This window comes from Daktulosphaira vitifoliae, unplaced genomic scaffold (assembly GCF_025091365.1).
Source record: "Daktulosphaira vitifoliae isolate Bord-2020 unplaced genomic scaffold, ASM2509136v1 Scaffold_1, whole genome shotgun sequence".
Classification (NCBI taxonomy): Eukaryota; Metazoa; Arthropoda; class Insecta; order Hemiptera; family Phylloxeridae; genus Daktulosphaira; species Daktulosphaira vitifoliae.
In genome coordinates, this window is record NW_026099572.1 from 51,467,536 (window position 1) to 51,491,984 (window position 24,449).

Sequence of the window (24,449 nt, forward strand, 5' to 3'; positions counted from 1 at the left end):
GTGTTCGTTACTTGTCGTTGGTTGGCCGCCGTACGGCATCGTTGTCGTCGTTTCGAAACACGTGCGCGAGATTCAGAATTTTTGAATTTTAATACCTAATTAATAACAAAATATAGTATTTTTTATCACAGGCGCCATTGTCAACCGAATTATTGTTTTTAATTTATATCTGTGTTTGATTATCCGATGTGAAGATGTACTCACAATAACATTACAGTGGAATTACTGCACTCTGGTCTGTCAATATTTACACGCGCTGACAACAATCGTCGAGTACTTTTACCATGTCACCGGCTGTGACGGCAGTCGGTCTCTGTTCGCGTTCACAACCTCAGTGAATTCGTAATGTATTTGCATGATTGCTAATTAATCTATTCGATATCCAAAATCAATGGCCGGAATTTGTTCGATGCCGTACGACCGCCGAAGGTCCGTTTCGCCTTCTTTTTCATGGCGCTATGTTGGCGATTACAATACTTGGACGACGCCTAGACGAAGGGATCACAAACGGTTTTCCGGAGCCGTAGCCGACACGATGATCACCGATAGGATTTACGGTCGTATACGTCGGGAAGCAAAGACGCCACCGCAGCCGATGATGTTTTCGCCTGACGCACCTGCTACCCTTGTGATTTATCCCAAACTATGCGGTTGCCGTTTGTTACCCGACGAGCGACGTTTTTCTTCGACCACCGCCACCATTACCGAGTAAGAAATAATACAATTATTTTTTGGTCGCACCCTGTACACCATGTCACATGTCAAACTGTATCAGTCAAATAAAAAATCCGCTAAAAACATTTGTAATTTTATATCTAACCCGTTTCGAATTTACTTCAGTTGCTAGTTTTATAAGTTTAATGGTTAGTTTTATCCGTGTAGCACATGCACGATAGTGTATAATAATGAACATTTTATTTATTATCACTGTCTATTTATTTCGTATAAGGTGATTTTTTGTCGAACAAATTTTCTTGTTTTCAAAGCAATAACTTATTCTGTTTTAACTGCTCACTGTTTAATTCTGGCGTAACTATTAGTATGAGTAAATAATTTTTGAATTTACATTTTTTCATAATTTGATTATACACTAGACAAGTGTATTGCCATACAATATTCTCGTTAAAAAAAATATTTTCTTTGCATAAAATAAAACACATTTGGTTTCTCACCTGTTAAAAAAAAACTATAAAATTCCTCGTTGGTAGCCTTGAAGCCGTTCACCGTTTTCCTATATATTTCTATACGTCTTTTTTATTATCTTATGTACTTCAATCATTGCTAGTTATGTGCGACTATTGTTCTGTACAAATTCGGTACACTTAACACAATGATACATTATTAGTAGTTAATTGTTTGGCTAATTTGTGACATATTATTAAACACGTTTTTGTATCAAGTGTATGTAGTATTTTTTATTTCCGTATCATACAAATTGCATTTAAGTAAGTGGTTAAACCAAAAATGTCCACCATATTTGTCTCAGAAAATTGAAATGTTTTGAAAATGTATTTGCCATGGTTTACATGAACGACTTAACCAAATATGGACATTATCTGTGTACTTAATTTGTGTAACGTTTCAAGCGACAATAGGTTTTTTAATTAAGACAAATTATGCGACGTATTCCCACATAAATTAATTGTCTGTTCGCTTACGGACGGGCTCTTAGAGCAAAGCGAAATGTGTTGAATAAAACAGTAACAAAATCGAGATGACACTTGTATCATTGGACCCGTAGAACGTATTTAAATGTGTACAAAACAATAAATAACTGCTACTGGTAAAGCGCCAGATGCTTATGGCCAGCGCATCATTAATCGCATTCCATACGAATTGTTAAAATAATGTTAATGAAATTGCGTTCAACGCGTTCCTGTAGAACGAAAGACATACCGTTATTATTATTGTAAATGTTTTGTTTGAAAATATTGCAACTCATATTTTCACAAAAATAATCATTGTAGAGCAGATTTATTTAATTTAACCATTGAAGATACACGTTAAGATATTGTTCTTATTTAGTCGTATTGTTATAGTACCTTTCTATAAGTGTAAAAACACAATTTTTTTCTTTCTTACTTTAATAATATATAGTCTGTTATAAAATAGAACAATTTGTATATGAACTAAGAGCTAAGTTGACTGTGATAATTATAATAGAAGCTTTACCTTAAAGCTTCTAGTGATAAAAGCCATAGAATATTGATACAAAAAAAATTTCCCTAGCTTTCAAACTTTAAATTGAAGAATTGTTTCGTTAAGAATTAGTTGAGTATTGACCAAGTTATGAGACATGAAATGTATAAATATTTTTTAAATAAGTTGTAAAACTTAACAAAACAAAAATTGAAATATTAATTGCTCATTAAAAAAATTTTTTTTCAAAAAACCCATTTAAAAATTTAATGGGTTATATTTAAAAAGTAGCTACAAATGTTGAGATCTATATCACAAGTTCGAGTGACTACAAATGGCCTTAAAAGTTGATTTTGACGGTCATTTTACAAAAAGCAAAAGCTTTTCCCTACTTTTTAACTTTTTTTTAAATAGACCTATTATTATAATTATAATTATACAGTTGTATTTGATGAAAATTTTTGTAAGGCTTTTAAATGTAACATTTATGATTTAGCACAACTAGATATTGAAATAATTGCTGTTAATTGTAACAAAAATATAAAAAGCTCAACATCCTAATATTATTACGATATTTTTATCAAAATTATCTTTAATTATAAATTTAAATATATATTTTAAAATAAATAGTACGACAAAATTATACCTAATTTTTACGTTTTTAAACGTAAAAAATACGTTTAATTAAATATCATGTATTATCATTATTTGTTAAGTTAAAGATATGCTTGAGGTATACACTCAATTAATACTTAAAATACACTAGATTTTTCTTATTCATTGATAAATAATTCATATAAAATTTCTATGCGAGTTTTAAAATGATGATATTATATTTGAGTATTATACCAACAAAGTAGTATAAACTTACAATATTCAATACTCATTTTTTCTCGACTATCTTATAAACAAATAAAACAACGGTATTTGGTATACCTTAAAAATAAACAAATGCATATTTTTGGGAGCACAAATAAAAAATTTAAATGCTCTTTCTCGTCCTAGATATGTTTCTCGAAAAAAAAAAATGAAAACTGTTTAAAATGACCAAAAAAAAAAAAAATAGTTTCTGCAATCTAAAAAACTTTCCTTTTCCTTAAACCCATCATATACAAGGTATTCAAAAAGTAAGGAAACGGGTGAATTATTACAAACAATGAGAACAAAAGAAATCCGTTTCCTTACTTTATACACTATAGAACATTAAAGGGTTTGTTAAAGATTTGTTTACTTTTTTCTATAATAATGTGATATTGAACGTTAATAATTTACCTTCATCCTTGATGTTCATCAACATTTTTATTAAAACGCCATATTTGAACACAGTGACCTAGTTACTTAGTCATAAAAAAAAATGACCAGTTTATATTACCGTGTCGGATAATTGTACTTGTTTTAGTAATAATAAATTTGTTGTTTTTTTAGTAGGAGTAAAAGTTCAAGCCGGTCAACCACTCCTCCGCCTTCGTTTGCAGAATGTCAACAAAGAATGAGTGGCAATTTAGAGCCACCTCAACACGAGGAAGGCTCGGAAATGTTTGAAGAACCTGTGGAGGAAATGGTGAGTTACTTCACCAGGGTATTTATGTAGCGTAGCGGTGATTTGGATTTTGTCATTGGATTTGTATTTCATTGAGAAATTTTCTCTTCCCTACTCTACAAATAAAAAACTACCAGATCTGTAAATTTTAAACACCTAGCCAGGGTCAGACACTCTAATACCCCTCTCCCTAAAATAATGTCACCGTAATGGTGTATACATTTTAAGGGAAGACGAGTCTATTGTGCGCGGGGTGTCACTTTGACATTTTGCATGCACACGCATTGGTAACATTAACCTAATCGGATTGAAGGGCTATCTGCCGTATAGCGAATACGCCTCTCTGTTATGTCACCGTTGCACTCAAGGGAACCAGAACATATTTAGCTGTTGTATGTTGTGCATTTACGAATCATATCGATATTGTTTCGTTTGGGGCTTCTCTGTAGTGTAGGTCCGTGTATGCGTTGAGCCGCTTTTCGGCACTTTCAGGAAAAATAAATACCTGTCGGTGTTGATACATTTTAGCTAAACGACAACATTTGTATTTATTGTATAATGGGTTTGTTTAATAAATCGAAAAAACAACGTGTGGACGAGTACATCCGGTATTCGTCTGTGAGTTCGTCCGGACGGAAAAGGAATAGAAGGGACACGGATTCGAATTCCAGCAGGAGATATAGGCGTAAAAAGGTTAGTCGATCATTAAGGTTGTGCATAATAATGCCGGCATAGCTGTATCGTTTTCATAGACATATTTATAGTTTTCATGCTGCTCTAAACAAGTATTTTTTGGCTGTATTGTTCCTTAGAAGAACTAACGCGATTTTTACACGGTTCGATAACACTTGTACTCGTTGCCACGAGTCTAATGCATTTTCACACTTCTTCAACTTCCATCGAAACGTTCACAAAATTTTCGGTGTATTCTAATGTGTAATTTTTTCATGTAATTTAATTGTTAGAGACAATAGACTCACGACCTACCAATACGTATCACTGTGCAAATTTCAGTTACTACGCGATTCATATTTAAATCTATCAGAATAATTGATGTAATTGTGCAATTATCTAAAAGAATTATATTTAAAGTTTCCCAGAGAATTAATAGTAAATGTTTATCAATATTATTACATTTTCTTTATTCTTTCCTGAAATCAACGCCTGATTTGGTTTAATGATACTCAACAATACTCTGCATAAGTATTGGTGTATATAAACATTTTAACGGCGTTACGTTATCCACGAACAAGAATTTTATTAAAAAGTAAAACCTCATACAAGTATGAAATTTTAAACAGATTACCATTACGTATACATTGTTTAGTAGCTCGCATAAATGAAATGTATAATTTATGCTATTAAATTTTGATACTGCCTTTATATTGAATGAAATATATACCTAAAGGAATATAAATGTAAAACATTGTATTACATTAATAGTAAAATGAAAATTAGTTTAAAGCCAATTTTATTCCTAAAGACTTAAGATTAAAAATAAAATAACTTATAGAATATTGAAATGAGTTGCAATTTTTACACGATTTTAAATTGTTTTCATAAACATTATTAGTATTCAAACAATTCTGAAAAAATTTAATGAGGATTTAATGACGTGGCAAAAGGCACCCAACGCTTGCGAAGAATGTAAATTATTTATTATCTTTTTTTCGTGATAAAATTTAAATGTTTTCGACACTTGCAGGCTTCTTTACTAATTTTAAAGTAATAAAAAGAGCATTATATGTTTTGTGGAAACAGCCATAAGAGTTATTTATTTTTATATGATATTTTATTAAAAATTTGATTTTTGGTTAAATACATTTTTCCATTGCAGTCAAAACTAAATAAAAACTCTGTATTTTAGTTTTATTGGTATAGCTTTTATTTGAATGGGAAAACAATTCAAGTCTTTAAAATTACTAAAAAGAGAAAATATATTTAGAAAAGTTCTTGTTATTTGTTAAAATAGTTCCCAACACATCAAGCGTCCGTAGTGTAAATTCAAAAAAACATTTATTGCATTAAGAATACTTGAAAGAATATTTTAAACTTCAAGAAAATTTTCTTGGTTAATTTTTACTAACCATATATTTTTCATGTTTTCTATTCATCGTGATTTCTATGTTTTATTGCAAATCATTTTTTATAAATAATTTTTCATATAAATTCGACCTCGGGGCAAAATATAATAAATAAATATTTAACGATTAAATTATTATTTTTTTATCGTATACACAAAAAAGTGGCGTGTAACCGGTTTGATATGTACGTGGTCATAAAAGTGGTTTATAAATTTATCTGTATCCCAACTATGTAGTCAATATTTCTATTGTTCTAATTTGTGATTCTTTTTTAACTTTTAAATACAAAGCGGTTCGAGTAAATTTTATTTACATTTATGCTGAGACTAATACCGTTACTTTTATTTCATGTAAAAAATAATATCATCAAATTGTTTGGAGTTAACTTATGCACGACATATTTTATAAACATACATATTTTATAACCAATTCATTTTTATCTTAAATATCTACAGAGTCTTTTTTTATTTAATTCGAATTAAAACGAATTATTAATAAAATTTAAACGAAACGAATGATTTGTAAACAAAAAAAATGATTTTTTAAGAATAGACAGCTATGTTGTTGAGAAATCTGAGGATACTCTTAAAAATATTGTGCGACGGCAAAGATCCTTAATATTCTATTTCGAACAAAAACGCCACAAAATACAAAACAGCCATAAAAATGGCTGCATGTATTAATATGATCGGTCGGTTTTTTAAACTGCATTTTCGGGTTAATGTTAAACTGATATAAGTCACCTCGTTAGTCGCTACCTCTTTGTAAATAACAACAACAAACTGGTATGGAAAACAAAAGAACCGAATACTTGAAAAGCAATTGTGTCAGGAAAGTTCTTGGAGCTACCGCGTGTGCTACGGCGAGGACCTCGAGGCTTAACAGTACAAGAACAATATACTGGGCTATTATATTGTCCAGCACCGGTTAATGGACACAACAAACCACAGCTATTATACGACGCGAACGGCGTCCGGTTATACTTCTCGCACGGGCCTAATCTCTTAGACGACAAGACGTTTTCAAGAATACTCTTATCTCTTCGAGTGTGTATCGTTCTCGTTTAAATTTATGGTAATTGTCGGACGCGTCGATTACTTCATTTATTACGTACATAAACACGCGGCCTCAATGGTATTTTAAATGGGACAGGACGGAACTGCAGCTGCTGCTTTTCCGCCGGCGATTTTGCCAGATTCGTCCCACGCAGCAAATGGTAAGCATTGAAAATCATAACGGCCTATAATACTTCACTTTTACGTGGTGTATAAACGAAAATCACGGCAAGACGAATCTAATAATGAGGTGGACAAGAGAAGTATCGTATCGGTGGTAATTATGCTCGTCGACGAGAGTTGTGGTAGAACGTCACAGTATGACAATGCCCCGAAAGAGTAGTACCGGCTGGTCGGACAACGGATTATTATTATTATTCCGTAGTCATTAATGTCTCTCCGACCGTAATATCTTATGCCGACATAGTTAGGATACACGCTGAAGCCGCGTCGCGTAAGCCCGAGAAGCGCAGCCAACACCGAAGGTTGCTGCATTCCTCTAGGTCCATTCGACGACAACGCTGCGGAGACCTTGAACGTTCTTTCAGACAACCTTTAGGCCACTAACCGGACCCTGTGGCGGTGTGGTACGCACGCCGTCGTTTGTGGTGGGGGAATCTTCTGACTACAGTCACTGACTCTACGACACCGCTCACTTCGTCGTCATCACCACCACCACTACCACATTTAACACTATACCGGCCACTCCTCCTCCTTTTCCTGATCCGCCGGTCGATTTCGTCTGGTCGGTCGGAAGCCTGACGCGCATGAACCACTTTTCCCTCTGTCGATACTTCGGAAATCGTTGGAGAATATCTATATATGCTTTTATTATTATACGTATTAGACTGGATGCTTACTCTTCAATGTTTTTTATTTTTATAGTCATGTTAAAACAACATCGTTATAATTTAATTGACCATCGTGTCAATTAAATTAGAACGATGTTGTCTCAGACAAGAATTCTAATCTGTATGTCGCACTCGACTGCTTAGGTAAACGATACAAATATGGTTTGGTATTAGTTGATAGTTTAGTATTTTGCATTGGGCGAAATATTCAAAATAATCTTCTGATAGTAATGAGCATAACAATTATTGTGTTACTGTTGTGTCCGAGTGCTTTAAAGTACTCAACAGTAAACGTAAATGAACATAAAAATATAATGTTATTTATGTAATACATTCTCTTGGTTTCCATGGCTTGCGTGATATAGGCAACAGCCGATTGTCTTCTCGCGGCAACGCAGTCACCGGTTTTCTGAACCGCCACCGTGGTCGCAGCAGTCGGCGGCCGCCGCCGTAGTGGACCCACTGCTTGTACCTGTTGCTGCATTCCGTAAACAAACAACCGCCCGGTCGGACGTAACATCATTTCAATAACCGCCGTCGTCGTGTTACGCCAATACACTGGTGTATTTATATGAATACACGCGTAAATACGTTTGTCTTATACTGCTGCGCAACGTACAATATTATCTAGTAGTGTGTTAATGAATGTGTATAGAATTCGTAGTGCGTTGTGAAGCTCTGCTCACGTCGATTGTGGCGAGTTCGTGGATAATCGCGTGACGTGTTTGGTGTAGTGCCCTCTTGATCACAAGTGCCGTTTCATAGCTAATCAAAATTGAGCGTTTGTGCGTGTCTAGCGTGTTCCTCGACCCCCGAGGATGCTATAACGGGTCCGAGACGTCTTGTAGTGGCGTCGACATGGACCACAGGGATTACGGGGGAGAACGCGTGTCTCCCCTGCCTGCGACATCGCCCCCACCGAATACAACGTCTTCTCCTCACACCGAACAGGTACTTTTTCCCTATGATGTAGTGAAATGGAAATATCTTCACCTCCCTAGAAACGACTGATTATTTCTGATCATACGTCGGAAAGTATACGTGTGATTATAGTAATGCATGACAAGTTTATTACGCAAGTATCTTGGCGTAGTTGATTTTCTGTGTATTTGTTTTTTTATACTTCTCCAGGAATTTTGTTGAATACGTTGCCCGTCCCTCCTTTCATTCGTTTTGGCTGCGTTCCACGTGCAGAAGTTGTTTTTTGCAGTAACTAATACCGGTTTATTTTTTTAACGGAAATTGCGTTTCTTGAACATTGAAATTTATCTGTCTCGGGTTAAATCCACAAGATTTTCATTTTTAAAATAAAGAAAAACATTTTTCAAAAGCAAAACAAATTATTGAAATTTACTTTAGGTACAACTTAACTCGATAATGTTCATATAACAAATATATTCATATAAAAACATATTATTTCAATAGTTTCACATGTATTATTTTAAATGGATTATAATTATTACAATAGCAATTAATTGTATTGAGATTTGAATTGAATGGGCTTTATTGACAAGCTCATTAATTATAAGAAAAAACGTTATTCTTGTGCGACATGCAACTAGGGATGTTTTAATTGGAAGAAGTTTTTTTTTTCTCGTATTATGTAATTATTTTTTATGTATATAACCGTATATTATTATTATTCAATGTTATCAGTAGAGAATGAGTGGGTGTAGTTGTTTAGCATAATAATAATAAAATTATTGTAACTTTACTAGACCTTCGTGTCTTCGCGTCCAAAACGTACGTGCCGAATATTAGTGTTGAAATTTAATAGAAAAAAGGTTCGGGTCAATTGAATTTTGTCATAAATTCAAATTGTCCAATACCTGCACTGGTTTTCTGTACATGTTCGTACAAACATTCTCTATTTTGAGTTTGTGTCAAAATCGAATATTGAATTGACAGTTTATCGTGTTGCAAATATTTGTCTTTTATATTTGGTATAGTTGTCAACATTATCCATTCGTTTGAAAAATATCCACTCCCTTAGGTGTGATCAAGTCCCTAGCTACCTATTAGATTTTTGTCGTGACTAATATAACTGTTATGTATGCACAAGCGTAGGCCAATTATGAATCGTTGATGGATTCCAGTAATCCTTAATTGTTTTTACAATAGTTTGTCAGTTATATACATCGGTAAATTAATATATTAGTAATTAAGATGTACGCTTAACGATTGGGTGTTTGAATTCTTGAACGTGCTTTGACTGTCGACGAACAATTTGTTATTGTGCGGTTGTTGAGTAATACAGTATTGATGTGGTGATTTTATTACACATTTATGTACTACTGATGATTTTTCGGTCTGTCGGATATATTCGGCCGGTTAAATTGTTATAAGGACTAACAATACACACTCTATGGTATTATCATATAATCGTAAGTATGCGTATGGTTTCACGCACAAGTAATATGATAATAATGCATAGTATTCGGGTGCTCGAGGCAAGTGTAAGTCAGTCTGGATGAGAATTTGTTTGGAAATCCGCCCAATGCCTATTGTAACGCCTCGAATGAACACACTGTAGAGCGTACCTACCGGAGGATAGCACCTGTTTGTTGTTGTACACTCCAAAAGATACACCGTATTTTAATCATTAAACATCCCCCGATTTTAAGGGACCAACAGGTTTCCACGTGGTAATTTATGTGATTACTACGTCTTATTTTGTATATTTTTTTATACCGTAAGCATTACAAACACACGAATATACGCGAGGTCAGCGATTCTCTGTGTGTCCCCGAGGGTGGGGAGGAAAACTCTCGAAACGTACTCGTAGACGGATTTTTTATTATCTTATAATATTATATGCGTTACGACAAAAAAGAGTTCTGTAGTATTTTTATTAGGTAACCGCATATAAATCGTCTATATACGTTCTTCGCAGGAACGACTTGCAGCTAAACAGCTACCATATTGACATGATATCTATTTTTTGTTTTATAGTAATCATAAAAGGAATTTTCGGGAATTTCGCTCAATACCCAACCGCTTGTATCTTAAACCTTTCATAATTATAAATTTTTGTTGGTGAAATTAATTTTTGGACATACTTTGAAAGGGTCCATTTGATCAACAATGGTCTTATAATTCTATTAAAAAATTGATAAACTGTCATGTAATATAATCGATGTCACTGTTACTTTTCTCGTCGAAGAAGACGCCGACATTCCGCAAAATACCGTAAAGGCGCCGTAGACTACCAATTTAAGGGTGTGTTTTGCAATGTTTTTTTACCTAAATCTCATTTCCGTCTTATACAAATAGATTAATGGTTTTTGTATAGCTGTGTGTATTTTAGTTTAATTGTGAAACGTTAAACCGTGTAACCCATGGCAATATAACTATACTTAAGGTAGACAACGAGGCCAGTTGTGGTCAGTTGTTTGATGAAAAATCGACAAATGGTAATAAACTTCTACTCATTCGTCTTTGGAATAATCGCACGTTTCTGCAGTGAAGGAGGAAACAAAATAATAATAATAATAATAACGATCGTCTCCTCTCTTCTTCGGTCTATTCTCAGAACAAAAACACATCAGTGATGATTTCCTCCTTAGACCATCTTCTTTTTATCGATCACTATCCGTTAAAATACAGTTTTGTAATAGACCAGTTTTATCGACTTAAAACGACCTGCCACGGGGTACATTTTTACAGGTTGAACATAAAAATACAAATGTAATTACATTAAACGTAGTCTAGCAAAACAATAATAATAGTATCCTTTTTATATTTTTGCTATACATTTTTTTTAATGTCATTAAAGTATTTTTGTATCATTAAATATTCATAACTCTTGTTTATTTCATTAATAGACGTTTTTAATTTAGTGCACCAAGACTGTGGTGGTAGCCATGACCGGCGTAGTTTACTATATACCTAAAGATTACCATGGTAATGAAATAGCAATAGTGTATGCATTATCCATATGATTTTTTTATATACGTTCAGCCGGATGTAATATCATTACACTTATTTACTCATACAAGTCACAACATGTTTTCAAATGATTCACCCGACACCAGGACGTTATGTTAGTCACTTGTATTATATTGGTATTACACTTAAAAACCTCATGCTACTGCCCGTCCAAACGTCATATGAATTTTGTGCTCCAGTCGACACGTTTACGTATCCATGTACATATTTCATTGGCAGTTTTTTAAAATTCGTTTTCTGTATTTATTTTACTTACAAATTTTTATAGTTTTATGCAAATAATAAATCACTAATGTCGTATAATGTTCATTGATTCTTTTGATTTTAAGGTACGTATTCGGTATGTGGTTACTAATTGGATTTATTTTATACTGTGGTTAACGTCATTTCATGTTGTCCACCCCCGTTATCGTTATCATAATACCTATTCGGTATCATTATGTGTGTTTTATAATGTATTGTCAACTATTGCTTTACTCTAGAACAATGTTTTTATTCCAAATTAATATTATATCTTTATGGCGGCTTCCGTACATATATATATTTAAACACGTGTAGTGACGAGTTTTCCCAAAAACGATGTTCTCGTTGAGATAAAAACGATCATAATAGTTCATGTACCATCATCACACGGTCACGATTTTCTTTCGGCTCTTTTTCTTTTGTTACTCTTATAAGTAGGCTAAATTGTTACACTCGGGTCGATCGACTGACACGAATGTTTGAACTACTCATATCTTGGTCAGTAAAATGTGTTAATTTATGTAGTTTTATGGAATGCGTATCTTTTTCTTGGTCTATAATTTGTTTATAAAGTCGAACTGTGATTTTCAACTAATGTGATAGTTGTAACGAATAGTCGTATGATCAGTTTTATGACTACAACAAGCTCTGAATTTCTCAACATTGCAAAACTTTTGCTATGAATATTGTTTTAGAGAACCTTTAGAAGTTATTAAGTGGTTACCTTTTTGCTATAAATCAACGATGATTATATTCTAACTGAAAAACAAAAATAGTTTGATAAATTTTAGTGCAAACACTATAATTTAATTTCCAAATTAATAAATATATCATTTATCTCAAAACTTATGACTATTACTTTATGTATTTTTTATTAGTTAAACAGATCTGTAGATTTTCTAAATTCTATTTAATATCTGCGTATTTATTAATAACTTGGAAGTAATTTTGTTCTGTTGTAGTTGGTACTATAAACTTACCTGTAGTTTAATACCTTATTCCCTGAACCATTTTCGTTTTGATTAATGCAATGACAAGTTTTTGTCGAAATCCCCTTGTGTATCGCATGTAGTTTTAAGTTAGTATTAAGTTATGGGGACTTAAAGAATGTGTTTATAAACTTCTATAATCGGTGTAGCACAACTTCAAGCACTTGAAGACAAGTTGATATTATATTTGCTGCTAAGTCGTATGTATGATACTACAATGGAATAGCGTCTAGAGTAATTTCAATATGAAGCTCTAGAATTGCTTAGCACGCGTATACTTGTTCTGTCCTCCACCTCTAACCCCTTCGAAAAAACCCAACTAAAGCTGTTGTTTATGTCTTTGTTTTTCTAACTGCGGCACACTTCTATGCGTTATAATGCTCACAAAGCATATTATACCAGAATGGCTACCGGCAACAGCAGCAGTACACGTATCGCTTTCATTTGTCCTTAGGGCTTGACCCTGTTTCTGTTATGTATGTATCTACAACATCCTATGGCAGCCGTCGCATATTTTACAACGCGTACCGTAACTTTCACGATTGCAAATGCATATAACTGCATTGTGCGACACATGAATACATGTGAATGTTTTTAAAACTAAATTCGAGAGCAACGCAAGCCGGCGAATTTATTACCCGACGTTCGTTCGATTTAATGTCCAAATTTACAACCGAAAATAGCATCCGACAAGATTGTCAAGGCATAATTCAACCATATCAAATTTTGTTAATTCTATTAAATGAAAGACTAATGAGTCTGTGTGCGTGCATACGAATACCACCGCATTCCTCGTGATTATCTCATCTTGTCGATGCACGGCAGGAGAGGTATTGACTTCACTCCCGGCTGTTTTGCCGGTCGACAAACCAGTTCCCAAGGACGCGCGCACCCCTCTCGATGACTACTTTCATTGGACAAATAATTAATAAAATCGTTGGCCAAAGTGTGCGAGCACAAGACTATATAAGATATNTAAAATCGTTGGCCAAAGTGTGCGAGCACAAGAAAGAATACGAGACTGTGTGCGCCGGAATACTAATTGTCACTGTTGTCGTCACAAAACGTAGATGGACCACAAGTACATTATCTAAAAGTTTATTGACTCTAACCTCGACAGAATATTAATCAGGAAATGTCGAACACTTGATTTATGCTTCGATGTAAGTCTGCTGTAATGTGCGCTTTCTCTGGTTTACGCGTTAGAAAACAAAATTGACATCCAATACATTTTTGCACTTTTGAATTCTAGAAATTCGAGTCGTAAAAAATGTTTTCAAAGGCAACTTACGTGTCTGCGCGTTTCATACTTAGTTGTCTTGTTGTAGTAACTAACAACCAAATGCAGTTATTAAAATTTCTAATAAACGCAAAGTGCACATTCAATATACTCTTTATGTTTACTTTGTTCGTGTAATTATTATATTTTCTGTGGTCATCAAACACGCGAACAAATACTTTTTTGTTGGAAATATTAAATTAACATTTAACAACCATTTGCTTGTCCATCATTATTATAGTATCGTACCCCCGTATACTATCAAGTCAGTTTGGCATGTGAAACATTATAACCTTATATTGCTTAAACTAAGTCCTGTCTTCGGATATCCTCTTGAATACGTACGCACAATACTCGTGTATGTTGTATAATAAAGAACAATAGTGGCGTTTTTTTTTCTGAGTCACAACTCACAATAGACTTTTTAATAATTATTCTCTTCTATTCATGAGAAAATAAACTTGAATCGAAAAAACTGCGTTAAGCTATTTTATACATCAAAAACGCATATGCCACAACAAAATGGCGGTGTTCATCTTATCTAAAACAAACCGTTAAAAAAAAAAAAAACGTGCGCTACATATAAAAACCTTACAAAACATAGATAATATTTAAGCATGGTAATAAAATTATACTGATTTGTTATATTTTGATAGTGTTTTGTGCGATTAAAATAATACTCGATTTTTATCCGGCTTCATTTTTTCTTTTTACCAACTTACCTATTATTTCGAGAAAAATATTTCTTGGTATTAAATTTTCAATATACTTTTTGGAGGAAGTCTATTGACTCGTTTAGTATAACGTTCATTATACTTATCAAATCGTATTTTACATTTTATTCAGGTTTTATTATTTCATACTCATTTTTTTGTATTTTTTCAATGCCGCTAAATTTTTAGGTGTTAAGCTTTCTTATTTACATAAAAACCAACATAGTTTATTTAATAACTTCAAAGTGTAGGCATTCAAATAAATTAATCAGCAATTTTAATTGCAGTTATTGACTTAAATAATAATACGCATTTTTATTCAGTTTATAACATGACAGTTACAAAATATAAACTAAACTTTTTGTTATACATTTATTATATTTTTTGTTCATTCTGGAACTTCTAGGAAATACTATAAGCGTATTATGTTTCAAAATTGATTGATCGACACCCCAGAGGGGCTCTTAAAAAATACAAACGTCTTGTTTGACATTCAATAGACAGTGGGCATACTCTCGTGACCTGTATTATATCTATTTTTCTGGATGACACATTGTTTTTAACACGTGTATATGTGTAGTTGGTCTATTCTCATGAAATATTAATTGACAAAGAAGATATTGGTAGCCAGTTATTTAACAATGAAGTCGAATATTCTATTACCCGCAGCGAAACTGAATATGACTATGTAGAACTCCTATGCACATCGACGTTAAATATATCTTAACAATGTGCATATTATTAAATTTTACTTACAGATTTTTATTTTTTAGCCTTCGTGTTTTGTTCTTACAAATTTAAAGTCACTTATGAGAACTGGATTATTTACAACTAAAGTATGTTGGAATACCACGGGTACGATTAATATATCTGTCAGTTGCTTAAATTTTTCTTTTGGAGTGTATCGATTTAGTCGAAATTGATAATTAAATATTTTAAACTACAATAAAACTAAACTGGCCATAAAATTAGCAGTAAAGTTCTATTTAACATAATCATGTCATTTGGTTTTGTTGTATGTATTCATAATAAAGCGTTACAATTATAGTATTACTCTTGTTCATTGAATAACGTGTTGATGACCCTGAAAATTAATAGAATTTCCAAGTGACTTAGAGGCGCTCTTCATTATTACCATTGTAACGACAACTATAATAAAATGTCTAGTCTACTATGGTCACGGTAGGCAATGACTAATAACTCACTGGCAATAAAAAGGAACCCCTCGTTGTCAGTGATTTTGACTTGACTCAGTTGTATAGCGTTTTTATGTTACATTCCCTGCACTGTTATTGCTTGTCTACTGCGATACAAAATGTGTTTCAACTAGAAACGGTGACAAAATATCTGGTTGTTAATGGCCACCGTATTAATAATCATCTACTATCAGCTGATCGGCGTTAGACCGCTGTTGAGAATGTGTACATTGCTTGTACATGCTTACAATTATAATAAATTTACTGTTTATCTCATGTAACTTAGATCGTTATTCTCACGTCGGACAATTATAAATTCGGTGAGATTTCTCTTAGTTTTATTTTATTCAAAGAAAATAAACAAACAAGTTGTATTTGAAAATATGTAATTCCCCTTAAGAGACAGCTATAACTTTAAATTGTAGCGCAATCAAATACCAAAAAGCGTTTTCATCTTGTGTTTATGATGATTTCTCTGCAACGCGGAAACACTTGACAGAACTGCATTTTTTACCATAACAAGCTTACGTTTAAGTCAGGTTAGAGAAATCTGTAGAAATATTTGTCATCTGTTAATTCGACAAAGAAATTTAATACTTGGGAAGCAAAAAAAACAAGCATTCCCATTAGTGTTTATAATAAATTTAACTGAGACATACTTACCTCAGTCTATCAGTCAAAACTTTAATACTATAATAATAATTAGTGAAATGCAATACTTTTATTTATTTATATCTTTCGTTGTTTATGAGGATTCCGATGTTTATATTAATTTTATTACTATCAAGGAAGTTGTATTCAAAATTCTGATAATTAACTTGTGCATCATAAAACAAATTTTGATGATATGTCATGACTGAAAGTAATAAAATTTAACGAAACTTTAAATCTTCTTAATTTATAGAAATTATATATAAATATACACAATTTAAATTCATTTACATAAAAAACCAGTAAATTATTTTTTCTTTTAAGTTTGATTTATTTAATTTTTCTCAACATAAACATTAGTAAACTTACAAGTTATTCTCTTATTTGACTTATAAAAAATTATTTATGTTCGAAACTGAGTCTTTTTCATAATAATTAGTTTTTCCATAAAAAAAACTGAGTGTAATTTATTTTTGACCAATTTTTGATATTTTGAGAGTCTATAACAATTATAAGTATTGGTACTTGGGATAACTCGAGATACAAATTTTTCTTATTAAATTAACTTGTAAGCATGTAATGCTTATAACAGTGAGCTCCCGTTAAAAACAGTTCGTTTAGAGCATTCAAATAATACTCAACAATTTTTTTATTGCATTTTTTTTAATTCCACGTATTAACATAATTTCTTCATGTACCCGTCAGGCTATCCGTTAAACGACTTTTGTATACCTCAACTGACATTGTTTAGTAACACTAATAAGTATTCAAAATATTTATTATAATTGTTTTTAATACATTATTATACATAGTCACGGTATGCTTCGTTAATCTTAACATGTCCGAATACTATGCACGTGTAACAATTTTTCCCATGGGCATATAAAACTACCAATTAAGTATCGCTAATTACGGTGACTACCAAATTACTCGATTTTTTATTAGTTAACGCTTTTGTGTGTTAATCGTATTCCACAAAAATAAGATGTGTTGGTTATCAATCTCGATTTTAATACTAGCCCGTGAAGCTGCGTGTCGTATTAAACAGATAGCTGTTTACTAAATTGTGTGCTCGAGCATAGTAAACACTTCAAGAAATACAAAATTAAAAAATGTTTCGGCAATTTTCTCATTGGCTATTAATACTAAGGCATTGATTAATACACAAATAAAATCGATTAACTTCATGTGCGGTTCGTTGATTTAACGCGGTCCACATACAGTTTTTGTACTTTATATCAGGTTTCATAGAATATAAATGTCTCAGATGTCCACGAAAAATTTGTTATGTTAAGAAATGAATTACTTAACAAAATGTATTAATTGTTTATTGGTTTATCAAATAAATCGTACCAAATTAAACCTATATAAAAATCGCGTCTCGTAAAGATAACATTTTCAATGATTATTGTTTTAAATTTAGTATGCTCTAGAAAATTGCTTAACACAATCAAAGTTGTAAATCAAGTGTTTACCTTCTTAAAAAAAAAAGAAAAAGATGAATAGGGTGTTCAGTAATTAAGTAAAATGGTTTATATTATTTTTATTATTTATAACAATTGACCTGTTTCCTTACTTACTGAACACTATATTTTTATACAAAAAAATTTAAGATAAAGAAAAATCAATTTAACCCCTCAATTTTTTTTTTTAATTTACTCCAATTAATACAAACTCATGAAACCTAAGCAAAGTTAGCGTATATGTAATAGTTAATAATGTATTATAATTTTAGAATGGAGATCGCATAGTGTGGGAATTTCATCAAGTTACTTTAAATCGAGTACCTGGTTATGGATTTGGTATTGCAGTCAGTGGTGGGCGTGATAATCCTCATTTTGCAAATGGAGACCCATCAATTGCTGTATCTGATGTTTTAAAATCTGGACCTGCAGAAGGAAAGCTCATGTAAGAACTGTATCAAATATTTAATGGTAGAACTTATATAGGCGCATTTGTCATGGTGTCAGAAAATGTTTAAAACATTCAGTTTTTTAAAATTTCACACTTTTTAAAAAAGATAAAAAATATTATTAGTTTTTTTTTAACTTTATAGTTAGCAATTAAAATAATTTTTGTCTTAAAGTGTAGCGAACAATGTGCGCTATCAGAATCTACTATGAAAATAAAAATAATTTCTAATTTTTTTAAAATTTTACAGGGTCAATGACAGAATAATGACTGCAAATGGTGTGTCACTAGATAATGTGGAGTATGGTACTGCCGTTGCTGTTTTAAGAGAATGTGGTGAAAGTGTTACTTTATCTCTAAGACGTAGACTGGTATTACCTTCAAATACTCCTCACACTTTACGTATATATTTGAATAAGACTAGGAAAAAAGATGGTTAGTTACATCATTTCACACTTAAAAAATAGTAATTTCACTAAATGAAATTTTTTATAGATTTTGGATTAGTTTTGGGAAGTAGAATATATATTAAAGAAGGCACTAAAGGTGATAATAGTGTTCAAGAAGGTGATGTTCTGTTAAAAATTAATAATCAGACCATTACTGATGGTATGACACTCAAAGAAGTCAAAAGAATGATAGAATCAGCTAAAGATAAAATAAGTTTAACTATACGCAGAGAAGGTAGTGCCAATGGTAACCTACATTATTCTGGTTCATCTGAACCTACATCATTGCACACCAAAGGTAAATAAAAACAATATCAAATATAAAAATGCCTATATTTAATAAATAATGTATGTTACTTAATTCTTGTTCAAAAAAATTAATTTAACAAAATTGTTTTGACAGAAAATAATAATTATATGGAAGGAATTAATGGATCAGCATATCCATCTCAAAACCTTTATGTACAACCACCTAGTAGAAACATGTTAGATGAGGCCAAAAGTAACTTAGTGCCTCGTGGTAGATCTCGAAATCCTCTTTTGGATTCAGTGTCCTTAAGCCAGTTAGATAGACCAACATCTGCTATGAATAATAACACTACAGGTTATTATTAATATTGTAATCTTTAGTAAAAACTTTTTCATTCAATTGTATAAAATGCATATTTACAGTTAACAGCTCATTGCACAATGGTGATTTGGGACCAACTTATGGTCGTAGCAGAAGTGGAACTGAAGATCATTCAGAACCTCCCAGACCACCTCCACCACGTCCTGAAGGTATTTTACAAATGTTTTATTATAACTTACATGTTTTAGCTTCAATGCGAAGCGGAGAAGGTATTAATTTTACTATGATGTGTTTTTTTTTTTTTATGTCTGTTGCCACTTTTTCTCAGCTCTCACTGGACCGATTTCTTTCAAAAATACGTCAAAAGATTACAAATCGTATCTAGTTGAAGACATTACCCTTAAAAATTGAAAAAAATTCCCTCGTTCCCCGTAAATGGGGGAAACCTCCAAAAAAATTACAAATTTAAAAATCGCTAATTTTCGAAATTTTTTCACTTTTTGTACTTAAAACTGCCATAACTTTTTGAAAAATGAACAAATAAAAATAATATTTTTTTGTATTGAAACCTTAGATATTTCCCTTTCATTTGATATAATTTTTTTGAAAATCTATCACTTAACCTGCTCATTGGGGGGGATTTAAAATGGCAACTTTTTTACAAAAATTAACTTTTTCAACTTAATTTTTGAAAATGTTCCGGAAATACTGCGTCCTTCAAACATATATCAAATTAAAGCTTATTTTATGTACTATAAAATGAAAAAAAAAAATTTGTCCCGACACTTTTTCTTCTACATTTAAACGGCTGCCGTAGTTAAAAAAACACTATTTTTGTGTTAAAATTTTCGATTTTCGATTTTAAATTTTCAACTTAAAAATGCTATAACTTTTTGAAAAATGTATATATCAGCACAAATTTTTTTTTTCTAAATACATTATAAGTACATCTTTCATTTGACATACTTTTTATTAAAATTGGACAATTTCCCCTTATATAGGGGGCGTTCAAAACTTAAAATATTGTAAAAAACATAGATCTTTTTCAACTGAACTTTTGAAAATGTTCCGGAAATACTGCGTCCTTTAAACATATATCAAATCAAAGGTTATGTTATATACTATCAAATGAAAAAAAAAAATTTGTCCCGACATCTTATCTTCTATGTGCAAATGGCTGTCGAAAATTTAAAAAAAAATGTAATGTTTGCGATAAAAATTACATTTTATCGGGATGTTTTTTGTACTTAAAACTGCCATAACTTTTTCAAAAATGAACAAATAAAAATAATATTTTTTTGTATTGAAACCTTAGATATTTCCCTTTCATTTGATATAATTTTTTTTGAAAATCTAACACTTATTCTGCTCACTGGGAGGATTTAAAATAGTAACTTTTTTACAAAAAATAACTTTTTCAACTTAATTTTTGAAAATGTTCCGGAAATACTGCGTCCTTTAAACATATATCAAATTAAAGCTTATTTTATGTACTACAAAATGAAAAAAAAAAATTTGTCCCGACACTTTTTCTTCTACATTTAAACGGCTGCCGTAGTTAAAAAAACACTATTTTTGTGTTAAAATTTTCGATTTTCGATTTTAAATTTTCAACTTAAAAATGCTATAACTTTTTGAAAAATGTATATATCAGCACAAATTTTTTTTTTCTAAATACATTATAAGTACATCTTTCATTTGACATACTTTTTATTAAAATTGGACAATTTCCCCTTATATAGGGGGCGTTCAAAACTTAAAATATTGTAAAAAACATAGATCTTTTTCAACTGAACTTTTGAAAATGTTCCGGAAATACTGCGTTCTTTAAACATATATCAAATTAAAGGTTATTTTATGTAGTATCAAATGAAAAAAAAAATTTGTCCCGACATCTTATCTTCTATGTGCAAATGGCTGTCGAAAATTTAAAAAAAAATGTAATGTTTGCGATAAAAATGACCTTTTATCGGGATGTTTTTTGTACTTAAAACTGCCATAACTTTTTCAAAAATGAACAAATAAAAATAATATTTTTTTGTATTGAAACCTTAGATATTTCCCTTTCATTTGATATAATTTTTTTTGAAAATCTAACACTTATTCTGCTCACTGAGGGAATTTAAAATAGTAATTTTTTTACAAAAAATAACTTTTTCAACTTGATTTTTGATAATGTTCCGGAAATACTGCGTCCTTTAAACATATATAAAATTAAAGCTTATTTTATGTACTACAAAATGAAAAAAAAAAATTTGTCCCGACGACCTATCTTCTATACGCAAATGGCTACCATATTCAAAAATATGCTATTTTTGTATGAAAATTATGGGTTTTGTATTTTATTTTAATAGAAGTTGATGTTGCTTTTGCAATTATCCATCAATTTTTTTAAATTAAACACTATCTACAGATTTGCATCGAAGCGTTTCTTATGATAGTGATTTTAATCACTGTCAGATTAAATCTATACTGAACCCAACTATGCAATATCTCCACTATGCCGCGACCCCACTGTGCTACCGTTTTTTTTTTTTTGAGATTATTACTAGATAGAAACACATGAAAAAAAAAATTAAAAAAAAAATTTATCAAGTTATTTTTTAATTATTCATGTGTGTTAATTTTAATAAAATTAGAATAATAATAGTAAACAAAATTGTAAAAATATGTATTAATTTATTATATATTATTGATACATGTATATTAATAAAAATTAACTATAATTTTTTTACAGACTACTACAGTACAACTCGGCAATTTTATGATGAAACATTACCCCATAGGTCTAAGCATATAAAGTAAGTGTTGATATTGTAAAGGGTTATCCATGATATATCTCATAACTTAAGTTATATAATTTTTTGTTCTTCATTCTAGTCCTGATCCCAGATTTATTACATTCCAAAAAGAAGGATCAGTTGGCATTCGGTTGACTGGTGGAAATGAAGTTGGTATTTTTGTAACTGCAGTACAGCCAGGTAGCCCTGCATTTGCTCAAGGTCTTCAACCGGGCGATAAAATATTAAAAGTGAATGACATGGACATGAAAGGAGTAACTCGTGAAGAAGCTGTTTTATTCTTGCTTAGCCTACAAGACCAAATCCATTTAATTGTACAGCATAGACTTGATCAATATGAACAAATAATGAACAATCAACGTGGTGATTCTTTCCACATAAAGTAATTTTGTTTATAATTTATTTATTAATTTCAAAAATGTAAATACTTTTGTACTTGTAGAACACATTTTGATTATGAACAACCAAACAAAGGGGAAATGAGCTTTTGCAAAGGTGATGTTTTTCATGTAATGGATACCTTACATAATGGTGTAGTTGGTTCCTGGCAAGTATTTCGTATTGGAAGAAACAATCAAGAAGTTCAAAAAGGAATTATTCCAAACAAAGCAAGAGCAGAAGAATTGGCTACAGCACAGTTTAATGCTACTAAAAAAGAAATGAATGCTTCAGAAAATAAAGGTGGTTTCTTCAGACGCCGAAAACATAACCATCGAAGATCAAAATCATTAAGCAAAGTAAGAAAAATGAATAAATTAATGGGAGTTTGAGGAAGTTTATTAAAGGCATTAACTTTTTTTTTAAATTACTAAATACAAATAAATTTGTTTATAGGAAAACTGGGATGATGTAGTATTTGGTGATAGTATAAGCAAATTTCCTGCTTATGAAAAGGTAGTATTAAATCATACTGGATTTGTACGACCAGTGGTTTTGTTTGGACCAATATCAGATATTGCAAGAGAAAAATTATCCAAAGATTTCCCTGACAAATTCTTATCACCTCGTTAGTGCCATCATAGTTGCATATAATTAATTTTAGATTATAAACATTTGTTCTTTTATCATTTAGAACTAGAAAACAACAACACCGATGGTGCAAAAAAAATGAGTGGAATAATAAGGTTAAGTGCTATACGTGATATAATGGATAGAGGAAAACATGCCTTATTAGATGTTACACCTAATGCTGTTGATCGTTTAAACTATGCACAATTTTACCCTATTGTTATATTGTTACGTGCAGAAAATAAACAAATAGTGAAAGAACTTCGTGCTGGTTTACCTAAGTAAATATTATTAATGCTAATAATTTTTTGTACATTTTTCACATAATACTGTTTATTTTCAGAACTGCTCATAAGAGTAGTAAAAAGTTATTAGAACAGTGTCAGAAGTTAGAGAAAGCTTGGTCACATGTATTTACTTCTACACTAACTTTGAATGGAGGTGATGCTTGGTACCGTAAACTCAGAGAACTGATTGATAAACATCAAAGTTCGCCTACATGGGTTAGCGAAACAAAGGTAAATTCATTAACAATAAATAGAAACATAATAAAAATATTTATATTTTTAAATGTTTACAGACTGTAGATTTTTTATCAGATCTTTATTTACTTCCTATGTCTTATCCATTATGTAATCCTTATATTATTTCTAATAACATGGACTATGCTAGGAAATCTAATGACTTCTTTGGTTATATCTAGTATTACTAACTAGTGTTTTATTTATTTGTTCTATCTTTTTATATCAATATAAATACTTAGCATGACCAGCAAAATTGTTTAAAATATAAATATAAATATTTTGAATTTGATATTAATTTAACAACCCATTTTTTTTATCCAAATAGTTTATACAGTTTATTTATCAAATAATTATTAAACATGTGTCAGTTTTATTATTAAAAGTTAATTGTATATATGATCAAGTATTCACATCAAATTAATAAATTTAAATCTGCTTATTATTTTTAATTAGTCTCTATGTGCATCCTTGTATTGTATACTGATGTTATTATTTAT

At 31.2% G+C, this 24,449-nt stretch overlaps 1 protein-coding gene across 6 annotated transcripts in view; it reads left to right on the forward strand.

Annotated features, from left to right (window-relative positions):
* LOC126896988 (tight junction protein ZO-1) overlaps positions 1–24,449 on the forward strand; it is a 158,164-nt gene that overhangs the window by 4,007 nt on the left and 129,708 nt on the right. For 2 of the 6 annotated variants that reach the window (XR_007701999.1, XM_050670296.1), the window contains exons 1-13: positions 28–708; positions 3,565–3,700; positions 18,424–18,596; positions 18,850–19,034; positions 19,095–19,346; positions 19,452–19,652; positions 19,721–19,828; positions 22,357–22,420; positions 22,500–22,802; positions 22,863–23,157; positions 23,255–23,426; positions 23,493–23,709; positions 23,772–23,946. Coding sequence is in view for 5 of the 6 variants with exons in the window: in XM_050670296.1 (XP_050526253.1) it covers positions 392–708; positions 3,565–3,700; positions 18,424–18,596; positions 18,850–19,034; positions 19,095–19,346; positions 19,452–19,652; positions 19,721–19,828; positions 22,357–22,420; positions 22,500–22,802; positions 22,863–23,157; positions 23,255–23,426; positions 23,493–23,709; positions 23,772–23,946 (2,598 nt within the window). In the remaining variant the exon portion in view is untranslated. Of the gene's footprint in view, positions 1–27; positions 709–3,564; positions 3,701–4,127; positions 4,373–8,140; positions 8,621–11,791; positions 11,947–18,423; positions 18,597–18,849; positions 19,035–19,094; positions 19,347–19,451; positions 19,653–19,720; positions 19,829–22,356; positions 22,421–22,499; positions 22,803–22,862; positions 23,158–23,254; positions 23,427–23,492; positions 23,710–23,771; positions 23,947–24,449 lie in introns of those variants that run through there. The other 4 variants (XM_050670297.1, XM_050670298.1, XM_050670299.1 and 1 more) reach the window with 4 other exon arrangements.